Below are 11,637 nucleotides of genomic sequence, written 5' to 3' on the forward strand. Positions count from 1 at the left end.
AATTGCGTGGAATCGTGGAATAGGTTGCCATTAGCCCCTGAGAAAGTTCCCGGGAAAGGGGGAGGCAGTGTACGCTCTACCATCAGGACAGATAGAAGACAGCTAAAGACCTCGAGGACACTTCTCATTCAAGAAACTAGGAGAAGCCATACGCACATTTATCACATTTCTATGTGTGTTTATGCAATGTACTCCACTGCTTCACCAATTTTCTGCAGTAGCAGTTGTAATGGATGACAAGGACTGAGCCACGAGGATGAGACTCGTGCTCTCAGACATCAGTCTTCCACCTGTTGGTCAGCAGTTCAGCAGCAACTGATACAAGGGATCGTACAACCCTCAGTAAACGCTGCTTCCACACGAACCCTGAAGTGTTTCTATTACTTAGCAGTCATGGCTGTTACAGCAGCCAGTAACATCACTAGGGTTTATGTCATCCCCATGGGATGAATCTTCTTTTATACTAGAACCTACAGAATAAATATGCTAGCCAAGTGTACACATCTATTTATTCCTGCAGAGGGGAGGAGGAGCGAGTACACAAACAGTGCTCCTGTCACACCGACGTGACATTTTCATCATCACATTCCAGCAAAAAAATGGAAGTGGCAATACGGTGCATCACCACCACCATTGAATCACCCAGTATGGGTCACTTTTTTTTTTTTTTTTTTACCATTTATCTGTCGTCCATCCTCTAGCTGTTTGCATTTACAAGGTACCAAACACCAGTGGCATATTCTTAACTAATCTTTCCTTTTATACTTTTGGTCTATTTTCAATACTATTGTTCGCAGAGCAAAATTAGTGCTTGATTTTAAAAATCGCTTTCAGTCCCTCTATGTGCCGCATAGAAGCTGCACTACCACTCCACGAGTGATTATTCATCTCAGGCTGGTAAGAGTACAAAGATAATGAGAGCAGTACAACACTATGATCAAGGTTAAGCTCACACCTGTGCGACTAGTGAGCAAGCTAAGTCACGGCAGTGCATCCAACCAATATAGCTCGTCTAAACTGTAGATACCAGCCAGCCACACATCTTCATGACTGAAACTTCCATGCGCGCCTCTATAATCGCATCTGCACAAATGCTTTGACAATACCTACTTTTAGCACAGACACTCTGAAGCATTTGGCAGCACAATAAATCACTGCACAAGCACATTTGAATTTCAAAACTGGTAAGTAGGAAAGGCAGAGCGAAAACATTTCCAAATGTAAAAAAAAAATTCATTGTCATGGCAACACAGATGCACCACAATATGCACTTTAACAAAAGTTCCAGTGAGAAAGCATTTTGCATTCTGAAGTGAACAAGTGTTGCTTGTCGAGCAGCACTTTTACAAAACAGAATTCTATTATACATTAAGTGCTACTGCCACTAATGACAATGCAGAGTGTTCCACTGCATCCAATACACAAAAAATGGAAACTGAAAGCCACTTCACTCAGAGCAACCATGTTTGTGTCCATATGGGGAGAAAAAAGAGAGTGCAAATAGGAAAAGTCCAGTTCCCAAACAAATACCAGTCTTCCACACTGAACATGATTGTCTTTTTGTGACCTAGAAAAGCATGGCCTAGGTTGTTCTGTATAAAACGGGTATCCCAAGAGTCTAAATCCATAGCTTGCAAAAAGATTAGAAGAAAGCTCAGTACAAATGGGTGAATCAGCAGCAGCAGAAGTCGATGCATCAATGACAGCAGCCTGGAACAGAAAACACAAAGGATATGTTGGCGGGTCACCTACTACATATATTGAGCAGTGAATGGTATACCATAGCATAGGTTCTGGAACTTTTTCACCCCCGGGAAACCCTTCACAAACTTTCAAAAAGTCCCAATACACCTACTTACTCATAGAGCAACAGGAATAAAGTAAGAATGTTGCAAGCAATTCGAAAGTGCGCTCTGGCAGCAACACTTCATGCAAATATGGAGGCAAAACCGCATGCCTCCACCCTCTCCCATGACCCGATAAATTCCCCCGAAACTGCGCAGATACAAGCATGGACTGAACGGGACTTCATCATAATGCCGTCTGTCGCACCGGGCCGGGCCAATATTGACCTGGCTCACGTATTTGCAGCAAGTCAAGCCACACGAGTTCCGACAGAATGACTAGGGTGGAGGAGCTGCTTGTGCAACCCGCGAAGGCAGTCTGTGGAACACCTGTGTTCCCCGGAATGCAGTTTGAGAACCTATGTACTATGGTAATGGAGTGTTGCACATCTTATCAAAAAATATAGTAATACCTAAGGTTTTTGCCAGATTAAAATAAATAAACGAAGAGGCAATCCAACTTGCAGGCTAAGAGGATTCTATATACCACTAAAATTTTAACATTTTCTCTGGCATGCAAGAAAGAAGAACCTGCATAAATCGAATGTCCCTCTCAGTCAGGCAAACTTATTGACAGTTACCGATCAATTTATATACTGTTAGGCAGAAACGGGACAAGCTGAGACTTGGTGTTTAATCGCTTGAAAGGTCAGAAGAGAATGAGCCCTAAAGCGAAGCTGATCAAAGAGACGAATATCATGATGGTTCCACCTCAGTCAATGGGACACTGTGCGAGGATCAGCTCGTTTATGCTCGTTTATGGCAGGAGCAGCTCACAATATACTCTATCAACACCACTGATTTTTCAAAAGATTGTTATTGTTTTTCCCTATTGGTTCTTCTCGTATTTTGTGAAATATGGGTATATTACTGATACTACACATCAATATAAACATAAACAAGATTAATAATGAATCAGTGGTTTAAGTCAGATCAGCAAAATATTCTAAGATTACCACTAAGCTTCAAACTAAAGTTGCTGTGTGCCTCTGATTGAAATGCAAATTCAAGGAAGATCCACCAAATGGCAGTCAGTACCAGTTCTTTGCTGTCCCAGCTGACACAAGTACAGGAACGGAAAGCGTGGCAACCGCAGTGGCCATTGATATGTTGACAAGTGCTAAAGAGAAGACCACTGTACCAAAAATGAGCAACATAGTGCACCTCTGGGGCCTTCTGTCACAGTTGTTCCTAGAACAGGACATCAGTGGCACATGACAATAAGAATATAAGAGAATTCCATTTGCTAAAGCTTTCAAATGCATCTTTGGTGAGGATCATCAGATGTTCAAGATACTACATGCATGCCAATCTTTTTAAAACTCAATGACTTATCAAACACGAAGCAACACCAACCTTCCACGGAATAAAGGCAGAAGCAATGTCAATAGGAAACAGGTAAGATAACCATAATACAGGGATTCCTGGCTAGAAAATTGGAAATAGCGGCCCAACTGGTCAAGATAAGGCGGTGCCACCAGCAGCAGAACACCAATACTGTGTGTGAATACCAGAAATGGCAATGCAGACCAAGGTGATAATTCCTATAATAAAGACCAGAAGGGAAGATGTCAGGCAACACTTTCCTCGTAATATTTTAAGACAAATTCCTTAGTATTCTCCAGTTGTAACAAAAATGCAAACCTGCTTGTCTGATTTGTTGCCACTTTCTGAGGCACTATCAAGAGCCAAGAAAATTACAGCAGCCTGGAATCAGATAAACAGCATAGTTATGCACAATGGTGATGTGAAAACAAAAATGCTCTTATTGTGTGTGCAAGTTTTAGCATTCCATTCTACAAGTTTGTAAGGTTACTTAGTGTGTCAAGGTGGGTTAGGTGGTAACTATCCATAATATTGAAAGTGAGCAGGGGGAAACAAACGAAGCAAATGCACAGAGGCTCTGTGTGTGTTGTACCTTCGTCCGTCCATCCCTACTCACTTTCAGTATTATAGATTGTAAGGTTGCCTGCAATTGCAAGACAGCCTGCCCGACTTTTGCATGTCATTTACATTAGGTAGCTTTTGACATCTTGTTATGAATGATCAGGTGCAATGGGCCTTTATCACGGCTATGCATGCGCTGCGACCTTGAGTGTGCCGGACAAGGTTATCTCAGTATTCAATAGATGGCACTGGATGGGGCCTACAGGAGCAGGCAGGAGTGGGGACCAGTGGGGGGACACCGCGCTAACTCGTTGGCTCCACTTCAAGACCGGTTGTGGTCCTTTATGCTACCAACGTGGGTTTGTTTTGATGCACGTCAACAGTGGTTTGCTGGAGAGCCGTAAGGATACGATGCGAATGTGAAAAAGGTTCATTCATGACTAAAGTCTTAGCCGACAATCACGATGGCAAGTTGTGGCTTGACGCTGCGACACTACTGTGATAACGAGCAGTGCCATTGTGTTCAGTTTGTGGGTTAATTTTTCCCACCTAGGGGTTTCTTGCTAACTAGAAGGTTTGCTACGACAGTTATATACAGGGTGTTTCACCTAAGGTGATAAAAAATTCTAACTGGCTGCGTACTCGCCGGAGGATTGTCGGACTTTCGGCAATTACCTTCCGGAAACTTTTGCCACCATTGAGGAAGGCTTTGGACAATTTTTAATCGTGGGAAATTTATTTTTTTCAATTGAACTCCACGCGAACCACTTTTTTTTATGGAAATATGAAGTCCTCCACGGATAACCGCAGACCCAACCAAAACTATGCACAGCATCGCAACAGAAATAGTCTAAAAAAATTTGTAAAAATTTGGCTTTAGCCCCGCCTGCTTGATTGTCGCAAAGAAAAGCGCGCAGTATTTGCGGGGAGAGGAGGAAGTGTTCCCACCTCTTGTTTTACCTTTCTTTGCGTCGCTTCGAGCTTGATGCTGGTGACAACGGACTTATCACAAAGAAGCCAAAACAAATGAAGGCGGGGACACTTCCTCGTCTAGACGGAAGATTTTGCAGGTGCTTCTTTGCGAAAATCAAACAGGCGGGGCTAAAGCTGAATTTTTACTAATTTTTTTAGACTATTTCTGTTGCGATACTGTGCATAGTTTTGGTTGAGTCTGTGGTTATCCGTGGAGGACTTCATATTTCAGTAAAAAAAAAGTGAAAATTGCCAAGCGAACCTCAAAGTTCAATTGAAAAAAATAAATTTCCCACAATTAAAAATTGTCCAAAGCCTTCCTCAATGGTGGCAAAAGTTTCCAGAACGTAAATGCCGAAAGTTCGACAATCCTCTGGCGAGTACGTCGCCAGTCAGTATTTTTTATCACCTTAGGTGAAACACCCTGTATATAATAGTGAAGAAAGTGGGGGAGGGGGTTTCTATGGCAATTTTAACATATTTCCCATCAAATTTACTTAACAGACACAAAACAGATAACTTTGGTTAACACAGCAATTGCACATTTCACAATGCTTACTAGCACTTTGGAAAATTTTATTTCCATCTGGTAAAAGACTAGTAATTGATGCAAAATGCCCTCATAAATCTTACCATTAAATGCAAGCATGCAGCTTCTAGTCTCTGGCTCAGACTTGCTTAATCTTATAACTTTTTTGGAGCTAGAATTGATACAACTTTTATATTTGCACACAGCCCTGCCACTCACTCAGCTATGTTTGCTTTGGATGCAGTTTGTATAACCTGGTAACATGGTCACCACAAAGCATGCCTCTGAATGGCTAGTGGTGTTTGTCAGTGGCAGTGTCATGTTGGAAAACAACACCCCACTTCCACACACAAGAAAAACTGACTTGCTAGTAGATCGACACGGGATACCTTTACAAGTGCAGGAAACGCAATCAGGGCAAAAGCAGGGCTGTAGAGGCCAATCGAAACATAACGCCGAGTTGAAGGGAGCAGGTAGAAAAAGAATGACTGGTGAAACCTCTCCAAGAGGTTGTTCAAGCTGCAGAAAACTCCTTCTAGTACTCTGGAACAAAAAAAGAAAGAAAAAGAATTATATATGTATATACTAAAAAAACAGACACATTTTGTAGGCTTACTCTGAACCTGAAGTAATCTAGCATCAAGTACTAAATTTCCTGCATAGGAAAAAAACTCATGTAAAAGGAAGAAACTGAATGTAACATTCCCTATGGTAGACTGGTATTGCTATGACTATTTCTAGATGATTATTACTGTGATTATGTCAATGAATGATAAAGAAAGTATATTCCTCACATGGTAAAAGTATAGAAGTTATAAGACAATCTTCTTTAATAAAAGGTGACATTATTGCACAACCATAAAAGTACATTATAGCAGGACAACAGACTGTATGTGTAACACGAAAGTAATGCTACAGACAAAACTTAGGTATACTAGTTTCAGTTATTAATATGACACAAACTAACAAGCTGTTAGCACAGACATGTCTTTCAGCCCAATGAGAAAATAAATCTTTTTACCTCCCAACTTCATTGAAGCCAACATGTGTTGAAGCAGCCCCTGTAGTGTGACCTTCAATTGTAAGAGATTGAATAGCATAGCGATGAAAAAGTCCATGTCCACCATTTGGTAGACCTGTAGCCTGTACTGTCATCATGGAAAGCATTGTGTAGAAAGGGTGCTTCCAGGCTTTGACTGTATGTGAGTCATAGAGGGTTATCTGAAACATGTACATGATAGGTACTCCAACTTAGGTACTGGAACCTGGAACTCCTTGGGTACTCCAACTGGGGGTAGTATTACGAGCACTTAAGTTACTTCATACTGTAAACTATGCAGCATTAGCGTTAGCTACTTTATATGCAGATAGAGAATGCTTCTGTGCTTGGTGGAACACAATGACTTTTGGAAATGAACTGCATCGAACACAAGTACTATTATATGCTAATTTCTGTCTTGAGCATAATGGTCAATAATAGCACATCACTTCAAACCAACTTAACCAATAATAATTAAACGAACAGGTCGGACCCAAAGCACAACTAGAACATCGCTGTCACTCACCCCGCAATATATTGCAATTAAGTTCTCAGCTAGCTATTTATAGCTAAATTTCTAGCAACTGCTTTTGCTGAAGCAACATCACTGTTAGTATATTCCAGATTTTGTTCTGCTAGGCAATCAAGACACCCACTGGAGACGAAACTCGATTACATCTAATCATATCTCAAAACAATCTTTATCGTGATCTCGTGATCTCGCATTCTTGTAATGTACATGGTTGTATTAAATTAGCAAAAGCAAAAACAGCTCCCATATACAGGTGATTTTGAATGTTATCATATGATATACACTTAGGGAGGGCCAACAATTTTCTTTTTGTATTTTTTTTACACAATTTGGGTGAGGAGTAGGTCAGGGGGAAGGGTACAAAATCAAATACATGGTTGAACCTTTTCATTAAGCTTATTTTTCATGAAGACTGAAATCGTGTGCATCACGACAAAAACATGTAGCCATGTTTTGATCCCAAATATCACACTTATGATCATGTGAAGTAAGAACACAGTCATATATGGGTAAGGATATTGGGACCATGTTGGAAATGCATCCAACAATTTCATATGTACAACGTGCTATTGGAAGTTTTCTAGGCATACATTGTTTACATTTAGACTCCATCCGAATTCAAAGTAGTCTCCTTGTGACTTTATAGAGGGAACCTAGCAGTCCTCCATTGCATAAAATCCTTTCTAGAAATCATTTTGCTCTAGCATGTCAAGCACCATTTGTGATTCGGACTCAATCTCTTGCGTCCAGCTGACATCACTTCAAGAACCTTCACCAGTGAGGCACTGAAGGAGAGGCCACATGTTTGTGAGAACCAATAAGTATGACAAAGGCTCTCGCATCTCTGATGCCAGAGCTTGAAGCTTGACGCAGGCGTGTGTTAAGTGGTCTGTATCTCACCAAAGACATGTAGTAAAATACAGGTGCCACTTTAGTTCCTTTCGGGAAAAGAATAATTGGGGAAAGCGACTGAATGAGCTGTGGTAGGTTATTTGAACTATAGCTTCCACAAACATCAGTGCCTCAAAGCAATAGGAATTCACAGCAGCTGTGCACCTTACCTGGTCATGGAAAGTTGTGTGCACCGATTCTCTGAGGCAAAGTTCTGCGACCAGATTGAATAAGTCAAGGTTGGGAAGTTGACCATTAAGTCCCAACACCTTTAACTCAGCTCTCTTGATTCTGTCACTGTGCAACTCTAGGTTGATTGCAGCCTGAATGGCACCGCTGCGTGCTGGCAACACACCTGGGTCTATCACTGTGAAGAGTGGTCAAGATTATGTTCTAATATAATATATGTATGTCTATATAATGAACTAAGGCTCCATCACAAAGGTGCGAGAGTCATTCAAGAAAAAGTGGTGCAGGTAGCTGCTCTGTACAGCAACCTTACGGGACTGGCCAGCATAACTGGTTAATGATAGCGATAAGACAGGTTTTTATGCAATTATCATCATGAGCAATGTCACTGTGGTCACCCTCTTGTTAGATTTTCTAGGACTGAGAGTTCTTTGACATATGCTGAATTATCAGCAAATCATTTGTCGCATACGACATATCTAAGCCGCATGTACCTTAAGCATGATCTCAAGGCAAAAATCGCAGTGAAGCCACAGCATGTTCTCTAATCAAGAAAGAAAGCCAAAAGCTCATCTTTTGATGTCTATACACTTTCAAGGCAAATACAATTTCAAGGCAAAAATTAAAACTATGAAACAGCTTTGGTTTGCTATCCTCATAGCAATGACGAATCGCACAGTGGTCATTTGATTTTCACAAATGGCTAGAGCAAGAAACCTACCACCAGGAGAAGACTGCACATTGTGATACGCGTCCAGCCAAGCCTGAAATCCTACCAGTTCATGTTCAGTCACAAGAAAAATTATATCTTTTGCCCAGTAGCTGAGACCTGCACACAATAAATTAAAATATAAACAAACCAAATACATCGAACACATGTGCATGACGAGACATGCGAGACATCACATAACTCAAGACCAATCATAACTTCCGAAATATGCATTTCATCTACAATACTGAGTGCGGTGAAGGAAATTAGTGAAAGGTGAAAAAGAGCTAAAACTTGGGCAGGTTGGTAACCCATATTTAAAATCTATAAAACCCTCAATGTGGGGAAATGATCAACACAAAAGACGAAGACGACAACTGCATTGAACTGCCAACCAAAGAATTTTATTTCGTGCAACGGGGTACATAAATACACTGGAAATTTACCTCTCCCAAACTCTCCTTGTGGTGGACTTCCTGTTTATGGCTATCACTACCTGTTGTTCTGACATGAACATTATTTTTTGTGACAGATAAATAGACGGCGTTATAGATATATATCAATAGACAGCTCCCAGAAAAGTAGACTGCCCTGTTTCTTACACCTGGAAAAAAATATTCGTTTCATCTTTGTCTTTGTCCCCACACTGAGGGTTTTATCAATTTGAAATATTAGTGAGAGGTGTCACACAGCAACACACTGATTAGCCAATGAGCGATCAGCACTCTGTACGGATATGAAAAGGCAGCGTTACATAATAATAATATAGCACACAAAAAGAACACACTACTCGGCACTGATGCCTTTGACTCCTTGCCTATCAACTATCAAATGTTTGTCTGCTCCCTTACCTTGTCAAAAACCAAAACTCTCCAGTATTTACCATACAAAGTTGTGTTGCAGAACCTCACCTCTGAAGTATTTTGCCACTGCCACCATGAGAGCAATACCAGGCAAAGTGCTTCCGTACAGGCTGTCCTCAGTACGGTACGGAATGGAAAGCACCACAGCTTCTGTGCTTGCAGCACGTGGTGCTCTCAAAATGGCGTACATATTCTCTCCAGTATGAACCTATAAATCAGACATACACATAACATGCAACAAGAGGCCGTGCATAAAGATCTTTGGTAGTAATTAGTAAAGGATAGTAATTTACACATACTGGTTTTGATCCTAAAGGGTAATGCAGACTAAAGTTATGCGTATAGACATCTAGTCCAAGCTGAAAGAACTGTCCTTGAAGCCAAGCCATTGGAAGGCTGAAGGAGAAGTAATAAAAGCGCAAAGAATTAGTGCAAGATACTTTTAACATTTCACAACATACAAAAGTTTTATGTGCAAGTTCTTTTGTTCATAGTTTTGTTGATACTCTCTGTTCATAGTTGTTGTTGCTTAGCTCATCTCCACCTCTGTGCTATATGTTGCTGCCTGAAGTTTGCAGAGAGAAATTTATAGTTTTGACTATATATTGCGACTATGTAATAGTCGCAAGGAATGGCAGATTTCTTAGGTTTGCTGGAGGTTTGTTACACGTATCACATGATACCAAACAGGTATGCTATGTCACTTTTTCTTCATGTAGTCTTATACTAGTACCTGATTATCACTGCCTTTGCCTTCAATTTGACACCATGAATTGGTGCAAGCAGGGTAACTTGGCACTTATGATTTGCACGTAAGGTTCATGCTCTTCCAGCAAAGTCAACAACTCAACCGGAGGAAGTGGCTCTGTAATGCAGCAGGAGTTCGCAAAAATGTCTCCTGTCGAGGTCCATAGAGCCATTCCCTGCAGCTTGCTCCAATGCTTAGGCTTTTATTAGCATGAATTTACTTCACAATTTACTCCAGTCTTTTGTGTTGTAACATGCAATTTTTGACAAATCAAAGACAGCCAGTATGATTCATCAACAAGCCCAAGTTTTAAATGATGATTTGATGAAATGATAATTTGTGGCTTTACATCACGAGGCAACTACGATCATGAGTGACACCACAGTGGTTAATCTGTAGATTAATTCTGCCCACTGAGGATTCTTTAACGCGCGCCGAAATCTCAGCATACCATGTTCAACGTCTATCGTGGAAGACTGCATGTCTAAGCAGCTTGTGCCCTACCACCAAGCTGTTGGCGTCGACTTGAATGTGTTTATCGCTCAAGTATTACCTTCAGTATTGCTGCCCTGCACTAGCCTCAAGCAATTATTCAATTTTCTTTTAATCTGTATTGTATCTTTTATTGTATTGTCCGGGTAAAATAATGAAATACATGTGGAACTTTTTTTTCTCATATCGTTTTGGAAAAGGAGAATAAAATTAATTTTTCTATGTGAAAGCTGGGCTCATTTCCCGACGCTGAATTTTCAAAACGCGGAAATACATTACCTCATGTGATCTTTGGCTTCTTCCTTGAGGCTTTCAAGTAAATGATCCGCGACAGCACCCAAATGAAAATTCCGGTGCACAAGTCCAGGCAACAAGGCATTCTCAGAGAAATATGTCTTGTTATTGCATTCGTCCCACGCCAAGACACCAAAGAACACGAGTCCAGCGAGATAGCTGACAAAACAGATCTTGTTGCTCTGCTTCTGAACAAACGCTAATAACCTGCTGTTCCGTGACGCATTCATAAGAACCCCCATATTTCCTCTACTATGCAAACACCGGTAGGACCACACACAACTTTGTATGCAATGTTGGTTGTTCGCTTTCGGCACTAGACAGAACTTGAATATTGTTGATATAAGTTCCTGGTTACGATAGCAGATAATCGGTACACTTGTTATATATGTCTCGTTAATTTAAGACAATTTGCGTGCCCAGTAACTGACAAAACGTGCAACGTTTTACATGCTTCTCGTCTGACAAAATTTGAACGGGAGAACTCTAGACTGCTGCGCTGCTGCTGCTGCTGCCTTGTAGCCCTTGAAGCCTTGAAGCCTGCCGCATAGTGACGGTTGACGGCGAACGGAAGTCGTCACACACAATATTATGCTAATTCTCTCGTAGCTTATCGAAAAACGTTAAGCACTTTAGATATACAAAAAA

The 11,637-nt window shown here is 40.9% G+C and overlaps 1 protein-coding gene across 1 annotated transcript; it reads right to left on the reverse strand.

The window, feature by feature from the left end:
- Window positions 1-495: 495 nt before the first annotated feature.
- LOC135377999 (glycosylphosphatidylinositol anchor attachment 1 protein-like) lies at window positions 496-11,522 on the reverse strand. The gene is made up of 11 exons (XM_064610796.1): window positions 10,975-11,522; window positions 9,755-9,851; window positions 9,504-9,663; window positions 8,605-8,712; window positions 7,865-8,061; window positions 6,254-6,453; window positions 5,622-5,775; window positions 3,489-3,551; window positions 3,201-3,388; window positions 2,883-3,035; window positions 496-1,710 (listed from the first exon to the last, which is right to left on the reverse strand). The coding sequence occupies exons 1-11, from the start codon at window positions 11,229-11,231 to the stop codon at window positions 1,452-1,454; spliced, it is 1,836 nt and encodes a 611-aa protein (XP_064466866.1). The 5' UTR covers window positions 11,232-11,522; the 3' UTR covers window positions 496-1,451.
- Between the last annotated feature and the right edge of the window lie 115 nt (window positions 11,523-11,637).

The sequence above is a fragment of the Ornithodoros turicata genome, chromosome 1 (assembly GCF_037126465.1).
Source record: "Ornithodoros turicata isolate Travis chromosome 1, ASM3712646v1, whole genome shotgun sequence".
Taxonomy (NCBI): Eukaryota; Metazoa; Arthropoda; class Arachnida; order Ixodida; family Argasidae; genus Ornithodoros; species Ornithodoros turicata.